The 26,797-nt window shown below is 37.1% G+C and overlaps 1 protein-coding gene across 5 annotated transcripts in view; it reads right to left on the reverse strand.

Annotated features, from left to right (window-relative positions):
- CCSER1 (coiled-coil serine rich protein 1) overlaps nucleotides 1-26,797 on the reverse strand; it is a 1,392,355-nt gene that overhangs the window by 1,061,079 nt on the left and 304,479 nt on the right. For all 5 annotated transcript variants that reach the window (XM_043871183.1, XM_043871185.1, XM_043871184.1 and 2 more), the window contains one exon: nucleotides 839-959. In XM_043871183.1, the coding sequence (XP_043727118.1) occupies nucleotides 839-959 (121 nt within the window). The remainder of the gene's footprint in view (nucleotides 1-838; nucleotides 960-26,797) is intronic.

The following is a 26,797-nucleotide window of genomic DNA, read 5'->3' on the forward strand; positions in this document are numbered from 1 at the left end:
ACAGCGATTCATGGCGTCGCAAAGAGTCAGACATAACTGAGCGGCTGAACTGAACTGAATAGAAGAAAACACTAGGTACTTCAGGGTAACTCCTGCTGTAGCCAGCAAGCCTTGGCAACACCATAAATCCCTTAGTCTCCAACCCAAGACTTTAAAGCAAGCATGGCAACACTTTCACTAGAAAATTAGCTGGTTTTCCCTTTTAATTTACTTAATACATAACTAGAAATAAACCTAGTTTATTAGATACTTCAACTTCATGTATCTTATATTTGCTACTATGAATTTAATTCTTCTGGCCATTATAAGAAAAAATATTATTTATTCAATAAAAGATCAAATTTAAATTTAAGTGAAGCTTGATCTGTTTAAATGGAAAAATATGCAAACTTTAACCAGTGTAAAGTTAAAAATAAATTACTTATAAAGTACAAACCTGTTTAAGCCCAAGAAATTTATATTTAAAAATTTTCATATTTTGCACCATTGAAGCCTACAACTATAAAATAAGGGTTCCAAGAACAGTACATACATAATCATAGTATTAAGAAAATAAAGGGCTTCAGTCTACTTATTCACATCACCAAAATAAGGTATCAAATGAAACCTGAATGGTATATAGTTCAAACACACAAACTCAGAGACAGAAGCTATTCATTGAGGCATTACAGAATAAATCGTCTTTTTTTTTAATATGCACAATTTATTTCTGTTCTCTCAATATACTAGTATTAACTTATCCATTATAAATCACAATTTCTGAGTGATCTAACTTTGATCAGTTATCTAATTATCTAATAACGTTTACAAAACTTGGAAAACCAAATGAACAACTTACTGTTTTGAAGGTTCACGAAACTTGAGTTCTTCTCTTTTCTTCACCTCTATTGTGGGTTCCATAGGAGTGAGAACTACAGCAGCACATGAAACCACAGAATGGTATGAATCCTCCCGGCAAACTGTTTTATTAGAAATAATAATTATAAATGTCATAACTATTTCTTAACTATTCTCTTTTTAAATTTCAGACAAATGAGATAATTCAACTAAAATATTATCATTAAATTATCTTTAATTATCATTTTCTAGTCTGTCTTTTTCACTGACCTTAGTACTTTTTCTTTTCTTTCTATAAGCCACACAGTGGAAAATCTGTTGCCTACACTTTATAATTCTTCCACTTAAGCTTTGCATTGAAGAATAAGAAGTACACAAATTAAACACAGTTAATCTCCACAAGTGAGTGACTGAGTGAAAGTCTCTCAGTCGTGTCCGACTCTTAGTGACCCCATAGACTATACAATCCATGAAATTCCCCAGGCCAGAATACTGGAATGGGTAGCCTTTTCCTTCTCCAGGGGATCTTCCCAACCCAGGAATCAAACCCAAGTCTCTCACATTGCAGGCGGATTCTTTACCAGCTGAGCCACAAGGGAAGCCCAATCTCCACAAATCACTACACAAATAAGAGATGCTAATCATGACCAGTGACACACATACTACTTTTTCCAAAGTCTGTCATGGATATGCAGGCCGATACTTAGTTTAAGCACAGAGGTCTAAGTATATAGGCGCATTTCTTCCTTCTCTCCCAGTTATAAACCCATGTGACATTTTATAAAAAATGGATAATCTAAGGATAATCTAAGGAAGTCATTTGTCAACAGAAATGAAAGTGCGGCAAAGAAATAAAAACTGATAGTAGTGCAAATGATATTTGAGTTGATTATAAATGAATGACCAATAATCACTGATCTAAGTACTCATTTCAAGAACCATGACTGGGATGATGATGTAGAAAGAAGCAAATACTAAAGATGACAGCACACATTAGTGAAAGAGAGGACAAAAATACAATAGAAGCATGCAAGTCAGCCAAATGGTGTAGGGCCGTGATCTCAAAGAAAAGAGATGTAAGAAATGATCCCAATGTTCTTCAATTTTACCCTAAAAGTATCTGGTGAATTATTGATCTGCTTAGCTCTAGAGTCTAAGATATAAAATAGATAACCACTAAAAGCAGAGCTGAATCTGAAGCACTCTTGTGGCACTCAAGAGGCAAAGATTTCTGCCCAATATGTGTCAAAGAGGAGGAGCCCAGGTTTCCTCAATCTCTCCAATACCATCAAATTAATTTTTTAACTTAATTTTCTCTACTTATTCTTGGCATGAGCTTTGAGTCTGAAACAAATAAATTCATCACAGCTGGGAGAATAAAACTATATTATATTTTAAATTTTCACAGTTGCCTTAAACACTGCTAGTGATGAAACAGACTAAGGATGAAAACTACTGATTCGTTCCTCTGAGATAACATTCACTTATTCAGCAAATACTTAGTAAAATAACTGGTATATTCCAAGAAATATGCTTAATGGTAGTAGTCTCCTGTGGGCAAGAAAGAAATGTTCTCTCTTCTTCCAAGTTTTAAAAAAGTCTTAATTTCTTCTAGAGGTGTCTCTCAAGTATTAGGGCAATAAACTTCTGACCAAATGAAACCATTTACCTAGATCTCTAGGAGGGAATACCAAGAAGTGGGAATACCAGACCACCTGACCTGCCTTTGAGAAATCTGATGCAGGTCAAGAAGCAACAGTTAGAACTGGATATGAAATAACAGACCGGTTCCAAATCGGGAAAGCAGTATGTCAAGGCTGTATATTGTCACCCACCTTATTTAACTTACAAGCAGAGTATATCATGAGAAATGCTGGACTGGATGAAGCACAAGTTGGAATCAAGATTGCTGAGAGAAATATCAATAACCTCAGATATGCAGACACCTCAGAAACCACCCTTATGGCAGAAAGTGAAGAGAAGCTAAAGAGCCTCTTGATAAAGTGAAAGAGGAGAGTGAAAAGGTTGGCTTGAAACTCAACATTCAGAAAACTAAGATCAAGGCATCCGGCCCCATCACTTCATGGCAAACAGATAGGCTAACAGTGGAAACATTGACAGACTTTATTTTGGGGGGCTCCAAAATCTCTGCAGATGATGGCTGCAGCCATGAAATTAAAAGATGCTTGCTCCTTGGAAGAAAAGTTATGACCAACCTAGACAGCTTATTACAAAGCACAGACATTACTTTACCAATAAAGGTCCATCTAGTCAAAGCTATGGTTTTTTCAGTAGGCATGTATGGATGTGAGACGTGGACTATAAGGAAAGTTGAGTGTCAAAGAATTGATGCTTTGAACTGTGGTGTTGGAGAAGACTCTTGAGAGTCCCTTAGACTAAAAGGAGATCCAACCAGCCATCCTAAAGGAAATCAGTCCTTAATATTCATTGGAAGGAATGACGCTGAAGCTAAACCTCCAATACTTTGGCCATCTGACTCATTTGAAAAGACCCTGATGCTTGGAAAGATTGAAAGTGGGTGGAGAATGGGATGACAGAGGATGAGATGGTTGGATGGCATCACCAACTCAATGGACACAAGTTTGAATAAACTCCAGGAGTTGGTGATGGATAGGTTTCCAGCTTTGTCAGTTGTTTCATTTGCCATTATTTTCTCCCATTCTGAAGGCTGTTTTTTCACCTTACTTATAGTTTCCTTCATTGTGCAAAAGCTTTTCAGTTTAATTAGATCCCATTTGTTTATTTTTGCTTTTATTTCCAACATTCTGGGAGGTCGGTCATAGAGGATACTGCTGTGATTTATGTTGGAGAGTGTTTTGCCTATGTTTTCCTCTAGGAGTTTTATAATTTCTGGTCTTACATTTGGATCTTTAATCCATTTTGAGTTTATTTTTGTGTATGGTGTTAGAAATTGTTCTAGTTTCATTCTTTTACAAGTGGTTGACCAGTTTTCCCAGCATGACTTTTTAAAGAGATTGTCTTTTCTCCATTGTATATTCTTGCCTCCTTTCTTACACTGTTGGTGGTAACGCAAACTACGAAGTACAGCCACTATGGAGAACAGTGTGAAAATTCCTTAAAAAACTGGAAATAGAACTGCCATATGACCCAGAAATCCCACTGCTGGGCATACACACCGAGGAATCCAGAATTGAAAGATACACATGTACCCCAATGTTCATCGCAGCATTGTTTACAATAGCCAGGACATGGAAGCAACCTAGATGTCCATCGGTAGACAAATGGATAAGAAAGCTGTGGTACATATACACAATGAAATATTACTCAGCTATTAAAAAGAAAGCATTTTAATCAGTTCTAATGAGGTGGATGAAATTGGAGCCTATTATACAGAGCAAAGTAAGCCAGAAAGAAAAACACCAACACAGTATATTAACACATATATATGGAATTTAGAAAGATAGTAACAATGACCCTATATCCGAGATAGCAAAAGAGACACAGATATAAAGAACAGACTTTTGGACTCTGTGGGAGAAGGTGAGGGTGGGATGATTTGAGAGGATAGCATTGAAACATGCATATTATCATATGTGAAATAGATTACCAGTCCAGGTTCGATGCATGAGACAGGGTGCTCAGGGCTGGTGCACTGGGATGACCCTGAGGGATGGGATGGGGAGGAAGCGAGGTGATGGGATGAGATGGGAGGGTCAGGATGGGGAACACATGTACATCCATGGCTGATTCATGTGAATGTATGGCAAAAACCACCACAATATTGTAAAGTAATTAGGCTCCAATAAAAAAAAAAAAAAAGAACGGCAATGGAAATGAAAAAAGTCTATATATTGACACGATATTTATTTAAACTCCCAGATAAAATACCTTACAGATTTCTAAATAAGCAGAGAGAAATTTAAATATTTCTGATACAAATAGTGCATTTATGCTAGACTCTGAAAGGAGTCTACACTACAAGATCAATGAAAGTAAAATGAGAATAATAACTGTTAGCCAATACAAGTCTCTACCTTACCACTTTGCTAATAAGGCAATGAGTACACAGTTTTAAACATGCTAGAGATATAAGAAGAAAACAACACACAATCTTTATGGAATAGTTGTTCATAATTGTTCATACTTTTTCATATTTGTAAGATTAAGTAGACAAATTTTTACAAAAAGTATTAAAGATAATTTAATTATTTAAATTATTTTGAATTTTATGAAACAAGAAGGCACACTTTTCTTACAATTGAGAAATATTGCTTATACACTACACCATTTAAAATTAGTATAGGAGTTAAAATTTGGGGTCTTCGAGAGCAGGTGATTTCATTTTCCTCTTTATAGTGTTTAGTGTTTTCCAAATTTCCTATAGTGATCTTTTCTTACTTTTATAAACAGTAACAATAAAACATATGCTAAAATATAGTCCTGAGAACAGAGTGGATGAACACGTGTGAAATACTGATATTGGCCTCAAGTCAGTAGAGCTTCTTGAAATTCCTTCAGGAAAACTGCTTTTCTAATGTAACCAGACTAAATTCAATCTCATTTTCTGAAGTTTTCCTCCTTCTTCCTTTCTCTTCCCTACAGAAATCACATTTTCAGAAGGCATTGTGACTAGTCTAGTTGATTATTCTAAAATAGATAAAGAGATAATACTAATTTCATAGATTTCCCTCAAATTCATCTATTTCCATACTTCCAGGGGCTTTTGATTTTAATCTGTTACTGAATTATAGTGGCACATTTAGGGACTTTCAAAGTTGTACAAACCTGAGCTTGAGGCAAGGATGATTTCTATACATTCCAAATCACATCAAGTATAAATGGTTCATCATTCAGATTTAACTCTTATGATGGGAAAAACTGGCTTAAAGAGAGCAGAGAATGAAAACAAACAGGAATTCCCAAATTTTAATTACTCACAATATTTAATTGTCCTTATAAAGCTAGCTCTCAAATCTATGAAATTTTGTTAATTTTTAAATTTTAAAAAGGCAATTTTATGGAAAAGCAGGTAATTATTTAATAATATAACTTCAAAGGCATGAGTTAGTGTCAAGGCACTGCATGTTCAAGTAGGTTTCCAGCTGCCATTAATTGAAAAAAAAACAATACATTTTTCACTATTGCTTCCAACCAAAGATGCGAATAATTATTTGAGGCACTAACTTACAAATTTATGTGCTAAATTTGCTCTTCTGTGAAAAGAATTGTTGTTGTAAATGTATTGCATGAAGTGCAGACAATTCCATCATAGGCTTCTGTTACTAGGAATGACTAGTTACTAGAGGAAGGCTAACTGAAAAATTAAAGTTCCTATTTCTTTCTGGATAGGTAAAGCCTTTTCCCCAAGATTGGGGTCACCAACCGGGGCATTCTGAGAAGGTCACATGTAGAACTGCTGGAACTACATCCAGAGGAGGTAAGTTATCAGCAAACATCAGTTACTATGAAAAGAATGATTCAGACATGAGAAACTGACCATTGATTATGAGATTATACAAATAGAGTTTAAAGATAAATGAAAATGCTTAAGCATCATAGTTATTTATCCTAAATTTTTATTGTAAGCACTAACCTCATTTATTTCTAGGTAGTTAAAATATATGAACACCAAAAATGATTAAACCTACTGGACTCCTAAGTCCAAAATCAGTATAACTTGGGGCAGAATAGAAATCATTTCTAGGTTTAAAATTGAACAGTCTGATTTCACCATGTAACCTTTTATCACACCTCAAAGAATGTATCACATGAAATGATTCTCCATTATTACAAAATGTTTCTTTCACACTCATAATAAACTGAGATGCAAAACCTAAACACTGATATTTTAAGTTGACCTTTCTCTACAGTTTTATACATCAACACTGATTGACTTAATTATTAAACTTCTTTGTTTGGACTTTTAATTTATAAAATCAATTTTAAAGCACTAAAAAAGCAATAAATTTTAGTAATGTTCACAAAAAAGGCCAAAGATTAATTAGGAGAGTCACCTATCTTTTTCATGCAGGATTAAGACATTCAAATTACGAAGGATATCTAGAGCATGGTTAACTTATAAAAAGAAAAGAAAGTGAAGTTGCTCAGTCGTGTCCAACTCTTTGCGACCCCTTGGACTGTGGCCTACCAGGCTCCTCTGTCCATGGAGTTTTCCAGGCAAGAGTACTAGAGTGGGTTGCCATTTCCTTCTCCAAGGGATCTTCCCAACCTAGGGATCAAACCCGGGTCTCCCACATTGCAGGCAGACGCTTTACCATCTGAGCCACCAGGGAAGCCTGGTTAACTTACAAGTATCACTTATAAATACATTTGAATTCACCATGCCAATTCATCAACATAGTTTACTATCAATGAGCAAATTGTAAGCTTAAAAAAAAAAGAATTTGCTTTTTGTCCTGGAAGTGTTCACTTTTCTATTTCTCTCTCTTTTTTTTTTTTTACTTTTCTTTATTTCTAATTGCAAAAATAAACCATGCTCACTCTCCTACTTCTAATTTTTATGCTGATTCTTCTATGTTCTAGAGAGCTTTAATGTCTTCAGAATAAATTTTCCTCAACAGTACTTTAAAACGTAAAAAAAAGTTCAGGATCTACGTATTTACCACAAAACAACCCACCAGTAAAGTTCAACTCGCTGAAAGGCTAATATTTATTTAACAAATGCTTAAAGAACATTATATGGTAGGCCTAGTTTTTGCATTTATGCTTATAGTATTTTCTTTGGTTGTTGTTCACCAACTCTTTGCCACTTCATGGATTGCAGCATGCCAGGCTCCTCTGTCTCCACTATCTCCCAGAGTTTGTTCAAATTCATGTCCATGGAGTCAGTGATGCTATCTAACCATATCATCCTTTACCACTTCCTTCTCCCTTTGCCTTCAATATTTCCCAGCATCAGGGTCTTTCCCAATGAGTTGGCTCTGCGCATCAGGCTGCCAAAATACTGGAGCTTCAGCTTCAGCATCAGTCCTTTCAGTGAATATTCAGGGTTGATTTCCTTTAGGATTGACCAGTTGAATCTCCCTGCAGTTCCAGGGACTCTCAAGAGTGTTTTCCAGCACCACAATTCAAAAGCATCAATTCTTCAGCATTCAGCCTTCTTTATGGTTTAACTCTCACATCTGTACATGACTACTGGAAAAACCAGAATATTGTCTTTACTTCTCAGAATAAGTCTGTGCCTTAAGTACAATTATTGCCCCCATTTGTACAGCGGTCAAGGTCACATGACTTGGAAGGAGCCACACCAGAATTCAATTGATTTGCCTCATATTCCCATGATACTGACCACACTTCATGTTGATTCTCATTTAAATAAGATGCATCAAGTGTTCTAAAGTAATAAACTTAATGGTTAATATTTTTCAATTATGTTTATATTTAGCAATATTCTTATATCTGATTTTATATAGTATATATATATATAAAAGATTTTAATAGTAGTACTGTTGCTATCTTGTTCACTTCCTATTATTTAGTTCTCACTATGTAACTTATATATTATGCATATATAATACAGGAAGCGCTCAACAAATATTTGTCTAGTGAATGAGAGATTAAAGAAAAATGAAGTGAGCATTAGAGAAAAGAAAAAATACTAGCTAGGCACAGAGTGCTAAAAAGAATCAAGATATGAGAAAATAATATCTATCTTGAGAAATTCATGTCCTTCAATATGGCTGGGGTCCAGATGAGATGTAAGAAATTAAGAAACAGAGATGTATATTACTGCCAATACCTTAAGGATCTTCTAAGCACCTCTGAAATATAATTAGTATTTGATGCTGAAGTTAATGACAATGTGCTACCAATCATTTAACAAAGAAACAACATAATCAGCTTTATATTTTCTACAAACAGCCTAGGCAACATCTAAGTAGAAGAAAAAGATAAAGTAAGACCACTGATGATGCTATTGAAATAAGTGAAGTGAGAAATGGTGAAGACTTCCAGTCACTGGAAGCCATACTGCAGTGGAAAGGAGGGGGAAAAGTAAGGGTGCTGAGTACCCAGAAATTTTAACACTTCTATTTTAAACACATAATTACAGTTTATATTTACTTGATCCTTTATTGAAACTAAACACAATTTTCAGTATATTACCAAAAAAGATACAGTGAAGTATGGATGAATTAAAAAAAAAAAAAAGGATTGGGGAAAGCAAGTAGAGACTTCCAATTTATTTAGAGGTAACTTGAATAATAATTAAAATTTTGAAATACATTGTACAATCATATTGTGTAAGATAATATCATCTTGGAATATTGTTGAAAATGTAAAAGAAAAAAAAAAGAAAATGTAAAAGAATTGCATAGAAACTATTTAAATCCTCAAATACAAATTGATTAGGGAAAAAGTGTATATAGAAGTAGACATGAAAATAACTATATCCTGGAAACTGGACAAAACAATAAAATGCAAAAAACAACTTTAAATTTAATAATGCTTATCTCACATTATCTGAATTCTGATATATTTGCTGTTGTGTACAACGGCAACCATTCATTCTGTGACATGTTTGGACAGTTATCAGGTTTGTTTTAAAATTTCATTCCTTGAAATTTCATGTTTTTTAATCAATTTAATCTCAATTTATTTCTTGCCTCAGCATTTGAAGAGTTATTTTCACATATCTTTATATCGTGCAAATATTATCTGGAATAAAATGCAAACCTCAAGAGTGATACAGGAAAATAGAACAATGCAAAGTTGTGAATTCAGTTTGTAAAGTGAAAGCCACTTAGTCGTGTCCAACTCTTTGCAACCCCATGGACTGTAGTCCATGGAATTCTCCAGGCTAGAAAACCAGAGTGGGTAGCCTCTCCCTTCTCCAGGGGATCTTCCCAACCCAGGAATCGAACCCAGGTCTCCCACATTGCAGGTGGATTCTTTACCAGTTGAGCCACGAGGGAAGCCCAAGAATATTGGAGTGGGTAGCCTACCCTTCTCCAGCAGATCTTCCTGACCCAGGAATTGAACTGGGGTCTCCTGCATTGCAGGTGGATTTTTTACCAACTGAGCTATCAGGGAAGCCCTTCAGTTTGCAAGGTTACCTATTTTATTATGATAACTCAAGCGCTAATATGTTTGGGGCAGGCAAAAATGCATGTTTGACACATCAAATGCAAGCTGAAGTAGCCAAAGACTTTCCTGAATGTGGATCATGGAACAAGTATTTATAAACTCCTCCTGACTCCCTCTTCTCTCTTGACTACAGAGTAAGAAATTTACACATAGTGAAATTTTATTTTATTAAACAGAAAAAATATCTCAAAGATGTTACAGACTAAAGTATGTCCCACCCCCAAAATTCCTATGTGAAGAAGTTAATCCCCAATACCTCAGAATGTAACTGTATACAGAGGAAGTGTTTTTAAAGATGAAATTAAGTTAAAATGAGGTCATCAGGGTGGGCCCTAACCCAATACAATTTGTGGTCTTAAAAGAAGGAGGGATAAGAACTCAGGCATGCACAGATGGAAGATCAAGTGAGCCAAAGGGACAAGACAGCTTTCACAAGCCAAAGAGAAAGGCCTCAGGAAAAAAAAATTAAAAAGAAAAAAAATCAAACCTATGGACACTTTGAACCCAAAATTGTAGTGTCCAGAACTGAGAGAAATAAATTTCTGTTAAGTCACCCAGTCTGTGGTGCTTGGTTATGGAAGCACTGCTCGATTAATATCATGGTTGTTTTAGGAAAAGGACTAAAGAACCACTTGTACTAATATTAATAATTAAATAAATCATAAATAAATCAAATAAACCTCAGTTCAAACTCTTATCTAATGGCCAAGTATATGGTGCTCCTGCTACTATCCTCTCCCATTTGGAATTCTCTGACATGTCCATTCAGGACATTCAGCTCATTCATGCTTCAATAATTCTAATTTTGAGAAGTTTATTACTGTGTCATTTTGGATGTCTTCTTCCAAATGTGATCTAGATTGTTAGTTTATTTAAAAATTTATTGTGAGAGGAGCCAAGATGGCGGAGGAGTAGGACGGGGAGACCCCTTTCTCTCCTACAAATTCATCAAAAGAATAACTGAACGCAGAGCAAACTTCGCAAAACAACTTCGGATCGCTAGCTGAGGTCATCGGGCGCCCAGAGAAGCAGCCCATTGTCTTCGAAAGGAGGTAGGACAAAATATAAAAGATAAAAAGTGAGACAAAAGAGCTAAGGACGGAGATCCGTCCCGGGAGCTCTTAGGCGGCATTGCTTGGGGTAGGGTCCGGCCGAGTGCCCTGAGGACAATCGGAGGGAACTTCTGTGAGTTGCCAACTTGAACTGTGGGAGACCAAAAGAGAGAGAGTAAATTAACCGGCCCGAACACACTGCCGGCCGTTCGCAGAACAAAGAGACCGAGAGGGTCCAGAGAGGAGCTCGCAGGCTGCGGACCGGCCCAGCCCCGCCGGAGGCAGGAGGCAGGAGGCAGGGGGGAGGGGAAGGTCGCGGCGAGACACAGGGCGCAGGCACCCGACCGGCGCGGGCGGGGACTGGGGCTGGGGACGCGGAGGGCGGAAGGCGCGCGCGCCCGACTGGCGCCAGCTGAAACTGAGACTGGGTCCGCGGAAGGGAGTGGGCGCGCCACACCTGGGTAGAGTGCGCCCACCAAGCCCCTGGCTGCCTGGACCGCTCTGACGGGGAGGGCACAGAGAGCAGGCGCAGCTTTTCCTTCCGCGCTTTTGTGGAACACCCGAGGGCTGGAGCCTCGCGCAGCGCGGGGCGCGCTCCATATAGACCGGCCGGGAGCCTGAGCAGCACAGACGGAGAAAGCAGCGTCAGCCGCTCCCGCCAGCCCCAGCCCATCCCCGCGGCGCAGGCCTGTCCCCACGGTGCCAGCCACTCCCTGCAGCGCAAGCCCCTCCCTGCCCCGCAGAGCGACGGAGCTAGCTACCTGGGTGAGAGTCCACCTCCGCCCGCCTGTGTCAGGGCGGAAATGAGGCTCTGAAGAGACCGGCAAACAGAAGCCAAATAAACAAAGGGAACCGCTTCAGAAGGGACTGGTGCAACAGATTAAAATCCCTCTAGGAAACGCTGACTACACCGGAGGGGCCTGTAGATATCGAGAAGCGTAAGCTGGAACCAGGAGCTATCTGAAACTGAGCCGAACCCACACTGACCGCAACAGCTCCAGAGAAACTCCTAGATATAATTTTACTTTTTTCTCTTTTTTTTTTTAATTTTTTTTTATTTTTTTTCTTTTTTTGTTTTTTTTGTTTTTTTCTTTCTTCTCTTTTATTTTCCTTTAAAATCCCCTATTACTCCCCCATTACTCCTTAACTTTCATTTCCACAGACTTTTACGATTTTTTAATTAGGGGGGGAAAAAAAAAAATTTTTTTTTCTTTCTTTTTTTTTTTTTTCTTTTTTTTTCTTTTTCTTTCTTTTTTTGTTTTTTTCTTTCCTTTTTCTCTTCTATTTTCTATTTTTCTTTTTCTCTTATTTCTTTTAAAGTCCTCTAGTACTCCTCTACTACTCCTTAATTTTCATTTTCAATACACTATAACCTTACAAAAAAAAAAAAAAAGAAGAGAAGCCCTATTTTTAAACCGAAGATTATTCTCTCCCAATCTTGACTCTCTGTTTTCTACCTCAGAACACCTCTATTTCCTCCTTTCCCCTTCTCTTCCCAATCCAATTCTGTGAATCCTTGTAGGTGACTGGGCTACGGAGAACACTCTGGGAACAGACAGCTGCGTAGATCTGTCTCTCTCCTCTTGAGTCCCCCTTTTTCTCCTCCTGTTCATCTCTATCTCCCTCCTCCCTCTCCTCTTCTTCATGTAACTCTGTGAACCTCTCTGGGTGTCCCTAACGGGGGGAGAATCTTTTAGCCATTAAACTAGAAGTTTTCTTATCAGGGCTGTATAGTTGGAGAAGTCCTGAGACTACAGGAAGAATAAAACTGAAAACCAGAGGCAGGAGACTTAAGCCCAAAACCGGAGAACACCAGAAAACTCCTGACTACATGGAACTTTAAGTAATAAGTGACCGTCCAAAAGCCTCCATACCTACACTGAAACCAACCACCACCCAAGAGCCAATAAGTTTTAGAGCAAGACATACCACGCAAATTCTCCAGCAACGCAGGAACATAGCCCTGAACATCAACATACAGGCTGCCCAAGGACACACCTAACACATAGACCCATCTCAAAACTCATTACTGGGCACTCCATTGCTCTCCAAAGAGAAGAAATCAAGTTCCACGCACCAGAACACTGACGCAAGCTCCCCTAACCAGGAAATCTTGACAAGCCAATTGTCTAACCCCACCCACTGGGTTAATCCTCCACAATAAAAAGGAACCACAGACCTCCAGAATACAGAAAGCCCACTCCAGATACAGCAATCTAAACAAGATGAAAAGGCAAAGAAATACCCAACAGGTAAAGGAACATGAAAAATGCCCACCAAGTCAAACAAAAGAGGAGGAGATAGGGAATCTACCTGAAAAAGAATTTAGAATAATGATAATAAAAATGATCCAAAATCTTGAAAACAAAATGGAGTTACAGATAAATAGCCTGGAGACAAAGATTGAAAAGATTCAAGAATTGTTTAATAAAGACCTAGAAGAAATAAAAAAGTCAATTAAAAATGAATAATGCAATGAATGAGATCAAAAACACTTTGGAGGGAACCAAGAGTAGAATAACGGAGGCAGAAGATAGGATAAGTGAGGTAGAAGATAAAATGGTGGAAATAAATGAAGCAGAGAGGAAAAAAGAAAAAAGGATCAAAAGAAATGAGGACAACCTCAGGGACCTCTGGGACACTGTGAAACGCCCCAACATTCGAATCATAGGAGTTCCAGAAGAAGAAGACAAAAAGAAAGGCCATGAGAAAATACTCGAGGAGATAATAGCTGAAAACTTCCCTAAAATGGGGAAGGAAATAGCCACCCAAATCCAAGAAACCCAGAGAGTCCCAAACAGGATAAACCCAAGGCGAAACACCCCAAGACACATATTAATCAAATTAACAAAGATCAAAAACAAAGAACAAATATTAAAAGCAGCAAAGGAGAAACAACAAATAACACACAAAGGGATTCCCATAAGGATAACAGCTGATCTATCAATAGAAACCCTCCAGGCCAGAAGGGAATGGCAGGACGTACTGAAAGTAATGAAAGAGAATAACCTACAACCTAGATTACTGTATCCAGCAAGGATCTCATTCAGATATGAAGGAGAATTCAAAAGCTTTACAGATAAGCAAAAGCTGAGAGAATTCAGCACCACCAAACCAGCTCTTCAACAAATGCTAAAGGATCTTCTCTAGACAGGAAACACAAAGGTTGTATGAACGCGAACCCAAAATAACAAAGCAAATGGCAACAGGACCATACCTATCAATAATTACCTTAAATGTAAATGGGTTGAATGCCTCAGTCAAAAGACAAAGACTGGCTGAATGGATACAAAAACAAGACCCCTATATATGCTGTCTACAAGAGACCCACCTCAAAACAAGAGACACATACAGACTAAAAGTGAAGGGCTGGAAAAAAATATTTCATGCAAATGGAGACCAAAAGAAAGCAGGAGTCGCAATACTCATATCAGATAAAATAGACTTTCAAATAAAGGATGTGAAAAGAGACAAAGAAGGACACTACATAATGATCAAAGGATCAATCCAAGAAGAAGATATAACAATTATAAATATATATGCACCCAACATAGGAGCACTGCAATATGTAAGGCAAACGCTAACGAGTATGAAAGAGGAAATTAATAGTAACACAATAATAGTGGGAGACTTTAATACCCCACTCACAACTATGGATAGATCAACTAAACAGAAAATTAACAAGGAAACACAAACCTTAAATGACACAATGGACCAGCTAGACCTAATTGATATCTATAGGACATTTCACCCCAAAACAATCAACTTCACCTTTTTCTCAAGTGCACACGGAACATTCTCCAGAATAGATCACATCCTGGGCCATAAATCTGGTCTTGGAAAATTCAAAAAAAATGAAATCATTCCAGTCATCTTTTCTGACCACAGTGCAGTAAGATTAGATCTCAATTACAGGAAAAAAATTGTTAAAACTTCAAACATATGGAGGCTAAATAACACGCTTCTGAATAACCAACAAATCATAGAAGAAATCAAAAAAGAAATCAAAATATGTATAGAAATGAATGAAAATGAACACACAACAACCCAAAACCTATGGGACACTGTAAAAGCAGTGCTAAGGGGAAGGTTCATAGCATTACAGGCTTACATCAAGAAACAAGGAAAAAACCAAATAAATAACCTAACTCTACACCTAAAGCAATTAGAGAAGGAAGAAATGAAGAACCCCAGAGTTAGCAGAAGGAAAGAAATCTTAAAAATCAGGGCAGAAATAAATGCAAAAGAAACTAAAGAGACCATAGCAAAAATCAACAAAGCTAAAAGCTGGTTTTTTGAAAAAATAAACAAAATTGACAAACCATTAGCAAGGCTCATTAAGAAACAAAGAGAGAAAAACCAAATTAACAAAATTAGAAATGAAAATGGAGAGATCACAACAGACAACACTGAAATACAAAGGATCATAAGAGACTACTACCAGCAGCTCTATGCCAATAAAGTGGACAACTTGGATGAAATGGACAAATTCTTAGAAAAGTATAACTTTCCAAAACTGAACCAGGAAGAAATAGAAGATCTTAACAGACCCATCACAAGCAAGGAAATCGAAACTGTCATCAAAAATCTTCCAGCAAACAAAAGCCCAGGACCAGATGGCTTCACAGCTGAATTCTACCAAAAATTTAGAGAAGAGCTAACACCTATCTTACTCAAACTCTTCCAGAAAATTGCAGATGAAGGTAAGCTTCCAAACTCATTCTATGAGGCCACCATCACCCTAATTCCAAAACCAGACAAAGATGCCACAAAAAAAGAAAACTACAGGCCAATATCACTGATGAACATAGATGCAAAAATCCTTAACAAAATTCTAGCAAACAGAATCCAACAACATATTAAAAAAATCATACACCATGACCAAGTGGGCTTTATCCCAGGAATGCAAGGATTCTTTAATATCCGCAAATCAATCAATGTAATACACCACATTAACAAATTGAAAGATAAAAACCATATGATTATCTCAATAGATGCAGAGAAAGCCTTTGACAAAATTCAACACTCATTTATGATTAAAACTCTCCAGAAAGCAGGAATAGAAGGAACATACCTCAACATAATAAAAGCTATATATGACAAACCCACAGCAAGCATCACCCTCAATGGTGAAAAATTGAAGGCATTTCCCCTGAAATCAGGAACAAGACAAGGGTGCCCACTCTCACCACTACTACTCAACATAGTTTTGGAAGTTCTGGCCACAGCAATCAGAGCAGACAAAGAAGTAAAAGGAATCCAGATAGGAAAAGAAGAAGTAAAACTCTCACTGTTTGCAGATGACATGATCCTCTATATAGAAGACCCTAAAGACTCTACCAGAAAATTACTAGAGCTAATCAACGAATATAGTAAAGTTGCAGGATATAAAATTAACACACAGAAATCCCTTGCATTCCTATATACTAACAATGAAAAAACAGAAAGAGAAATTAAGGAAACAATACCATTCACCATTGCAACAAAAAGAATAAAATACTTAGGAGTATATCTACCTAAAGAAACAAAGGACCTATACCTAGAAAACTATAAAACACTGATGAAAGAAATCAAAGAGGACACAAACAGATGGAGAAACATACCGTGTTCCTGGATTGGAAGAATCAATATTGTCAAAATGGCTATTCTACCCAAAGCAATCTATAGATTCAATGCAATCCCTATCAAGCTACCAACGGTATTTTTCACAGAACTAGACCAAAGAATTTCACAATTTGTATGGAAATACAAAAAACCTCGAATAGCCAAAATAATCTTGAGAAAGAAGAATGGAACTGGAGGAATCAACCTGCCTGACTTCAAACTCTACTACAAAGCCACAGTCATCAAGACAGTATGGTACTGGCACAAAGACAGAAATATAGATCAATGGAACAGAATAGAAAGCCCAGAGATAAATCCACGAACCTATGGACACCTTATCTTTGACAAAGGAGGCAAGGATATACAATGGAAAAAAGACAACCTCTTTAACAAGTGGTGCTGGGAAAACTGGTCAACCACTTCTAAAAGAATGAAACTAGAACACTTTCTAACACCATACACAAAAATAAACTCAAAATGGATTAAAGATCTAAATGTCAGACCAGAAACTATAAAACTCCTAGAGGAGAACATAGGCAAAACACTCTCCGACATAAATCACAGCAAGATCCTCTATGACCCACCTCCCAGAATATTGGAAATAAAAGCAAAACTAAACAAATGGGACCTAATGAAACTTAAAAGCTTTTGCACTACAAAGGAAACTATAAGCAAGGTGAAAAGACAGCCCTCAGATTGGGAGAAAATAATAGGAAATGAAGAAACAGACAAAGGATTAATCTCAAAAATATACAAGCAGCTCCTGCAGTTCAATTCCAGAAAAATAAATGACCCAATCAAAAAATGGGCCAAAGAACTAAACAGACATTTCTCCAAAGAAGACATACAGATGGCTAACAAACACATGAAAAGATGCTCAACATCACTCATTATCAGAGAAATGCAAATCAAAACCACAATGAGGTACCATTACACGCCAGTCAGGATGGCTGCTATCCAAAAGTCTACAAGCAATAAATGCTGGAGAGGGTGTGGAGAAAAGGGAACCCTCTTACACTGTTGGTGGGAATGCAAACTAGTACAGCCACTATGGAAAACAGTGTGGAGATTCCTTAAAAAACTGGAAATAGAACTGCCATATGACCCAGCAATCCCACTTCTGGGCATACACACTGAGGAAACCAGATCTGAAAGAGACACGTGCACCCCAATGTTCATCGCAGCACTGTTTATAATAGCCAGGACATGGAAGCAACCTAGATGCCCATCAGCAGATGAATGGATAAGGAAGCTGTGGTACATATACACCATGGAATATTACTCAGCCATTAAAAAGAATTCATTTGAACCAGTCCTAATGAGATGGATGAAGCTGGAGCCCATTATACAGAGTGAAGTAAGCCAGAAAGATAAAGAACATTACAGCATACTAACACATATATATGGAATTTAGAAAGGTGATAATGACAACCCTTTATGCAAAACAGAAAAAGAGACACAGAAATACAGAACAGACTTTTGAACTTTGTGGGAGAATGTGAGGGTGGGATATTTCCAAAGAACAGCATGTATACTATCTATGGTGAAACAGATCACCAGCCCAGGTGGGATGCATGAGACAAGTGCTCCGGCCTGGTGCACTGGGAAGACCCAGAGGAATCGGGTGGAGAGGGAGGTGGGAGGGGGGATCGGGATTGGGAATACATGTAAATCCATGGCTGATTCATATCAATGTATGACAAAACCCACTGGAAAAAAAAAAAACAACAAGTCAAAAAAAAAAAAAAAACTATAGTCCACCTAGAGGGATGGGATGGGGGAGGGGGAAGCTTCAGAGGCTTGGGATATATGTAGACATGTCTGATATATGTTGTACAGCCGAACTTAACATTGTAAAGCAATTATACTCCAATAAAAAAAATACTTAAAAAAAAAATTTATTGTATAGAGTTTGTGTGTGTGAACACATTTGCATATATAATACATATATAAATATTTTATATAATACACATATTGTACATATATACATTTTATACACACATGTACATTTATATACATATCTAACATAGAGACATTACTTTGCCGACAAAGGTCCATCTAGTCAAAGATATGGTTTTCCCAGTAGTCATGTATGGATGTGAGAGGTGGACCATAAAGAAGGCTAAACTCCAAAGAATTGATACTTTTAAACTGTGGTGCTGGAGAAGACCGCTGAGAGTCCCTTGGACTGCAAGGAGATCAAACCAGTCAATCCTGAAGGAAATCAACCCTGAATATTCACTGAAAGAACTGATGCTGAAGCTGAAGTTCCAATATTTAGCCACCTAATGAGAAGAGCTGACTAATTGGAAAAGATCCTGATGCTTGGAAAGATTGGGGACAGGAGGAGAAGCGGGTGACAGGATGAGATGTTTGGATGACATCATCGACTCAACGGACATGAGTGTGAGCAAACTCTGGGAGACAGTGAAGGACAGGGAAGCCTGGTGTGCTGCAGTCCATGGGGTGGCAAAGAGTCAGACACGACTGAGTGGCTGAACAGAAAAACCACCTTAGTGACTGCTCTGATTAAAAGAATGTGGTGATATCCTACGATTTCAAGGCCAGGTCATAGAAGGCACTGTGCCTTCCATCTGGCTCTCTCTTGGAACACTGGTGGTGGGGACCCAGTTGCCATGTTGTAAGGAATTGAAGTCCACATGGATGTTCTCACTGGCCCACAGTTGACAGGCATAACTGATAACTGAATGTGAGTGAAAGTGCATTTATTTTACCTGATATCTTGACCGTCACAGAGCAGAGGAAAATTCGCCCTATTGCACCTTGTCTGAATTCCTGGCCTGGCCCAAAAAATCATGGAACATGAATGTTTGCTGTTTAAAGCCATTAAGTTTTAGGAAAATGTGTTGTACAGCAATAGTTAAGCAACATATTCATAAAGAACACATATAACTAATGACATACATATTTTGATGCCCCTGGACATGTTTTCATTCAAAGTATTACCTCAGTGACACAGAGAAAATTCTTACGTGCCACAAAAACTGGTCCATATGTTAGTCTGTTTAAAACTTATAAATGAAAATTACAAAGGACTGACTGATAGCTAAAATTCTCATTCATCACTTGTCTATGATATCATACTATGGAAATAAAAAATCTTAACAGCTATATATGTCTGTGTGTGTGTGTGTGTGTGTGTGCGTGCATGCGCGTGCGTGCCTGTGCATGCACGCACATGCCAAGTCACTTCAGTTGTGTCTGACTCTTTGCAACCCTATGGACTGTAACCCACCAGGCTCCTCTGTCCATGGAATTCTCCAGGCAAGAATACCGGAGTGGGTTGCCATTCCCTCCTACAGGGAATCTTCCAGTTCAGGGATAGAATCTGCATCTCTTATGTCTCCTGCATTGGCAGGCTGGTTCTTTACCACTAGCACTACCTGGGAAGCCCATATATATCTACATATAAATTTAATTCACTTGGAGATTAAAAAAAGTCTGGTAAATGGCCTGAATTTCTCAGTTATGCCTTTCATTTCAAACTTTACAAGAGCCTTGGAGCTATCCTTGGAGCAATTTTGCTATAGCAAGTACAAATAAATGAGTATCTGTTCTACCAATCAAAATAATTCTTTGTGAATTTTCCATGCATAAGATGAAATCACAGTTGCTAATCATTTTGGGAAAATGAGAATGACAAAGCATATATTATTTAAATAATGCTTAACTTAAAATTTCTCTAATCCAGTATCTTAGGCTTTATAACACAGAAAAAAGTTTGAGAGGAAAGAAGGTGCTTCATACAGCAGAATATAAAGAATTTGAAAAGCATTCCACACAGGCCATAGTTATTTCCTAAATGGAAGGGCAGTTAAACTAAAATGCATTTTATTATCATTTTCTCTAGATAAGTGTGTCAATATTATATATTTTAAGAAACATATTCTACATGAATTTGTCAATAAAGCAAGTAAAGCAAAATAGAACCACTAATAAATTATAGTTTTTTAAAAGAAATATTTAAAAAGTGTGAAAAGGAAATATTCTAATTAACTATATGTGAATAAAACTGTGTTGAATATAATTTTCCTATAGGTGCTGTGATTTATCAAACAAAAGTATATCTAACTGCCTTGTGTGTCAACTTTTAAAATTACATCCTGTTTCTCCTCTCAGCCCAATCAAAGGTGTTTTGCCTTGGGTACTTAGTTAGATGTCTATTTTTTTCTAATACTGATGATTATTACACACAAAATATGAATCAAGGCAGCAGTACACGTTTTAGTTTTTAATTGGCATGGAATTTATAATCTAATATGAATTAAAATAGTGAATAACTAGTACTTTATACATTTATCCATTGTACTTTAATTGAATAAACAAGAAAATTTATTAAAAAAATACTTAAGTTCACATTTGGGCCAGCCATATTCTAAGTTCTGAAGTTACAATAACGAAAGAACAGAAAAAAAGCCCTATCTCGTCAGGGAATTATTTCAACACCAACAGAAAGGTAGTGGTTAGACTATTCGAGTGGTTGTAATAATAGAAAGCATTCTAGGTAATTTTTCTTTTCTTCTTTTTTCCAGAAAGACCTCAGTAAATTTTCTCTCACATCTTTCAGACTAATTTTTGAACTAGACTGAATATCTTCAACTAATGAATTATTATTAAGTAAGCAAAACTTTTTCTAGCAGTTGATTCTATTTTTCCTTATATATGCAAATGGAACACAGTCAGTGTCATCAGGTGACAAATAAGTCTCCTTCTCGCCTCCTTCTCCTTCCCTTTTTAGCCCCTTCTCCCCTTCTTCCTGCTTCTCTCCCCATCTCCCTTTTCCACTCCCTCTTTGGCAATATCGTTTTGGCTGACCAGAAAAAAAGAACAAGTATCAAATGAACTGTTAATCTTTGTTGAAGAAATTATATTAGATATATGGAGACTTTCTCCCAGGTTATGAGACATAAATGATTAGTCTTTAGTTCTGTAGTACTGACAATTATTTAATGGGTTTCACTTTGCAAAAGTATGAGGTATAATATAATCAGCATAATGTTCATCTTCACTTCTAAGAAGTTATATAAATTATTCAGTTATGTCCTAGAAAACTCCAGTCTTCAGAATTTTACATATGGATTACAAAAAACAAATAAATGTGTAAGGTATATAATTTCAATAGGTGATTTAAATAACACAAAAATTTGAATATATTGCAGCTAATGATTTTAGGCTGCTCACCCATTACTACCATTAGAACAGAATTTGAATTGCCAAAAACAATAAAACAATCATCTTCTCTTTGCTGCCTTCTATTCTGCTTCAGGTGAAGTAATCTCATAATATTTAGAAATCTGTTCATTCTTCACCTAAATTTCAAGTTAGAAGAGAAAATGACATTATCAACTATTTTGAGTATAATGTGAATGGAGGTAGACAGTTCAACTGAAGTAAAATAAAGAAGTCAGAGTAAGAGTGGCCTTTGAGAAAATTAGCACAGTCACAATCTATGACTGAGCTAGTGAAATTGGGAAAGTATAACTGCATAGGTCAAAATTATATTAGGATCAAGTTAGGCCAAGACACAAATATCAAGCCAAGTGTTTGGTATTTCATCCTGTGGGACCAATGTTCTCAATTTATAAACAAAGTCTAAATTTCCACAGAAGCTAATCTTGAATAATATATACTACTAATACAATGAGTAAAAGAAAAGACTCTAGCAACATAATCAAGTAAGTCAAGATATATACAAACATTCTGTGGATTCAACCAAATATAACAAATAAGAGCCCAATATTCGCATAAGAGCACCATGCAATTTAAAAGGGAGGAAGAGGAAACTACAACAGCAATACCAAACCTCTCAGTTTCCTCTAGGTCTCCCAAAAGGTTAACTATTTGAAATCATGTACCTTTTCCAACTAATCTCAATTGTGAAGAATCATTTTCTTAGCCAGAACACTCCCTTTCCTCAAGCCTCATTTGCTTTCCTGGATGGATGAAAGTCACATCTATATTTTATATTACTGGCTGCTGCTGCTGCTAAGTCACTTCAGTCATGTCCGACTCTGTGACCCCATAGACGGCAGCCCACCAGGCTCCCCCGTCCCTGGGATTCTCAAGGCAAGAACACTTGAGTGGGTTGCCATTTCCTTCTCCAACATATATACTGGCATTGTCCTGAAATTATGTACATTTATATAAGACAAGTATTTCTTTGCTGGGAAAGATTGAAGCCGGAAGGAGAACGGGATGACAGAGGATGAGATGGTTGGATGGCATCACTGACTCAATGGACATGAATTTGAGTAAATTCCGGGAGTTGGTGATAGAAAGGGAAGCCTGGTGCGCTGCAGTCCATGGGGTCACAAAGAGTCCGACACGACTGAGCGACTGAACTGAACTGAATTGAAATAAGACAAAGAATAATTTAATTTATATTTCAGTGTGAACTGAAGATTCCTAGTCCACAAGACTTTTTAGATTATTACTTCAATTATAATCTTTCCACTAGACACTTATTGGAACACTGTTTCTGAAAGTCTACTGACTTCTGCCCAGAGAAAGCCCAGTCTTCGAAAAGTTCTTTAGTATGACTGGTTAATATTCCAATCCTCTTTTGACACGAGAAATAATTTTTACAGGTCCATGAATAATTTCATGTATATATAAAATAGGAGTTTTCAATATTCACATTCTGATATATATTAATTTATTCTTAGATTACCAATGCTGTATTTGTGATGACATAAAATAAAACATGGGTATATTAGTATCAGAAAAATGTCATTAATGATTCTAGCCCAATTTGCCATCATAGAATATGACATCACAGTAATGGCACCTTTGTCATTTACTATGGGAAGTACAAATATTACCAAACAGAAGCCAAGATTAGTGTCCTTATTAAATAATGGATGATAAAAATGCTAAAGGAATTTGAAAGATGTGACTTTTTTGATAAGCTGGCAAAAACCTAAAATAGCTATGAGAAAAATGCTAGCTTTGTAAATTCTTACAGGGGTAGGCCAGGGTCAGTGTTTCAAATGGCTACACTTTAGCTTCACCCTCACTTATCTTCTCCCTTCTTTGTCATGTTGGAAAAGAACAAATGGCAGTTAGATATTATTAAAGCATGAAGAATGCTCTCTCTTGCCATAGTACTAAATTGTGTCAGAGATTGATCTTGGCTTTTAGGATCTTTTGATTTTCTGATCAGACTTAAAAATTCATACTTGGTAGAAATCTGTCTTGTTACTAAAAATATTGCTGGTCTGTCTGACTGTTCTCATATTTTTCTTTTTCATGTATATAAAGGTTAATGAATAGGAAAGTGGATAGACATAAGTTCAACAAGAGTGACCCTGTAGCCAGCCCAAAGAACTGACAAATAAAATATCTTGTTTAATGAACAGCTGTATAAGATAGACTTTGCTTTTGGAGCACCTCTCACAGAAACATGAGAACTTTCCCCAGCTTGTTTTGCTTTGTTCGTGACAGTTTAGCTCCAGATAACCAAACATTCATCCAGTGGAGATTAGACATAACCTCATAAACGTGCCACGAACACACGAGGCCCCTGGACCATTCATTGCTAGCCTGTCACATGTTTGTCCTTTAAATTCAGTTTCACATTGTCTAATTCAAGTGCTATCTTTCTAAATGAAATTATTTCAACAAAGATAATTCCATGGACTGGATTGTGTCCCCCTCATCCCCAAATTTATATTTTGAAGCCCTAACCCCTGATGTGATGATATTTGGAGATGGGATCTTCGGGAGATATTTAAATTTAGATACAATCCTGAGGATGGGGCTCTCATGATGGGATTAGTGCTCTCACAAGAGGAAACATCAGGGAGTTTGCTGCCTTTCTCCCCCCACAACATATAAGGAAACTGTGAGAAGGCAGCCATCTGCAATCCAGAAAAGAACGCTCTCACCAGAAATTGAATTTTGGTATCTTGATTTTGGAATCCTAGTCTTCATAACAAAGAGAAAAAAATTTTTTTTAATTTAAACCACCTAGTCTGGAGTTATGGCAGTCCTTTGTTATGGCAATTCAAGTTAATTAAAATGATAATATCAGCACATTTAGGGGATTTTCAATATGAATAAAACTGCTCAAAGGAAGAGGGTCTTACATCAAAAAGGGAAGAAAATCCCAATTATTAAATTGCCCAGATTTTTCTTGGTTTGAGGAAGTCTTTAAAATAAACTCACATTGCAACATTACCCTCTTAAAGGACTCCTTGACTAAGGCAATGTTTTTCAAACTACATCTTTTGGAAATGTCATATCATAACTTGAACCTAACTGCCATGCTCCTTAATTACCTTTTGTTGTCTCTCTCTTTTTTTTTTTTCTGACCTACTATCCTTCTTTCTCTACCTAAAAGAAAATTCTCAAAGCTAATTTATTAGGTTGGTGCAAAAGCACTTGTGGTTCTGCACTGCTGAACTCTGCCATTTGATAGCAGAATATATTCTTAAATAAATGTGCGTTTCAATGTGTATTTCTTGCTTTTTTTTTTTGCAAATAACATTACTTATTGTTTATATTTATTTTAGACTATGGAAATGAACTCTAGTTCAAAATGGGTTGTAAATCAGTGGAGACAACTCGCAACATCAACATCACATGTGGCCCAGGAATTGTTAAGGAATGTACAGTGCAGTGGGGGTTCAAGAAGTTTGCAAAGGAGATGAGAGTTCTGAAGATGAGGAGCACTGTGGCCAGTCATTGAAGTAGACAGGGACAAACTGAGAGGACTGTTGAAGCTATCCTCTTAAAACTACACAAAAGTTACCCAAGAAGTCAATGTTGACCATTGTCAATCAGTATTTGAAGCAAAACGGAAAGGTGAAAAAGCTCGATAACTGGGTACCTCATGAGCTGGCCGCAAATCAAAAAAGTCCAATGCTCTATGGAGCAAGATTGATTAGGAACCTAGAATAGTGGTCCATGAATCAACGCAAATTGGAAGTGATAAAACAGGATATGCCAAGAGTGAACATTTGACATTTCAGGAATCAGTGAACTAAAATGGACTGGAATGGGTGAATTTAACTCAGATGACCATTATATTGATTTCTGTGGACAAGACTCCCTTAGAAGAAATGGAGTAGCCATGATAGTCAACAAAAGAGTCTGAAATGGACTACTTGGGTGCAATCTCAAAAACAACAGAATGACCTCTGTTCGTTTCCAAGGCAAGCCATTCAGCATCATGGCAATCCAAGTCTATGGCATGTCAGCAGTACTAAAGAAGATGAAGTTGAACGGTTCTATGAAGACCTACAAGACCTTTTAGAACAAACATCCAAAAAATATATCCTTTTCAATATAGGGGACCGAAATGCAAAAATAGGAAGACAAGAAACACCTGGAGTAACAGGCAAATGTGGCCTTGGAGTACAGAATGAGGCAGGGCAAAGGCTAACAGAGTTTTGCCAAGACAACGCGCTGGTCATTGCAAACACTTTCTTTCAACAACAAAAGAGAAGACTCTACACATGCACATCACCAGATGGCCAATACCAAAATCAGACTGATTATATGCTTTGCAGCCAAAGATGGAGAACCTCTATACAGTCAGCAAAAACAAAAACAAGACTGGGTACTGACTGTGGCTCCGATCATGAACTCGTTATTGCCAAATTCAGACTTAAATTGAAGAAAGTAGGGAAAACCACTAGATCATTCAGGTATGACCTAAATCAAATCCCTTATGGTTACACAGTGGAGTGAGAAAGAAATTCAAGGGACTAGGTCCAATAGACAGAGTGCCTGATGAACTATGGATGGAGGTTCGTGACACTGTACAGGAGACAGGGATCAAGACGATCCCCAAGAAAAAGAAATGCAAAAAAGCAAAATGGCTGTCTGAGGAGGCCTTACAAATAGCTGTGAAAAAAAGAGAAGCAAAAATCAAAGGAGAAAAGGAAATATATACCCATTTGAATGCAGAGTTACAAACAAGAGCAAGAACAGATAAGACAGCCTTCCTCAGTGATCAGTGCAAAGAAATAGAAGAAAACAATAGAATGGGAAACACTAGAGATCAATTAAAGAAAATTGGAGATACCAAGGGAACATTTCATGCAAAGATGGGCTCAATAAAAGACAGAAATGGTATGGACCTAACAGAAGCAGAAGATATTAAGAAGAGGTGGCAAGAATACACAGAACTATACAAAAAGGATCTTCATGACTCAGATAATCATGATGGTGTGATCACCAACATAGAGCCA

The sequence above is a fragment of the Cervus elaphus genome, chromosome 17, assembly GCF_910594005.1.
Source record: "Cervus elaphus chromosome 17, mCerEla1.1, whole genome shotgun sequence".
Taxonomy (NCBI): domain Eukaryota; kingdom Metazoa; phylum Chordata; class Mammalia; order Artiodactyla; family Cervidae; genus Cervus; species Cervus elaphus.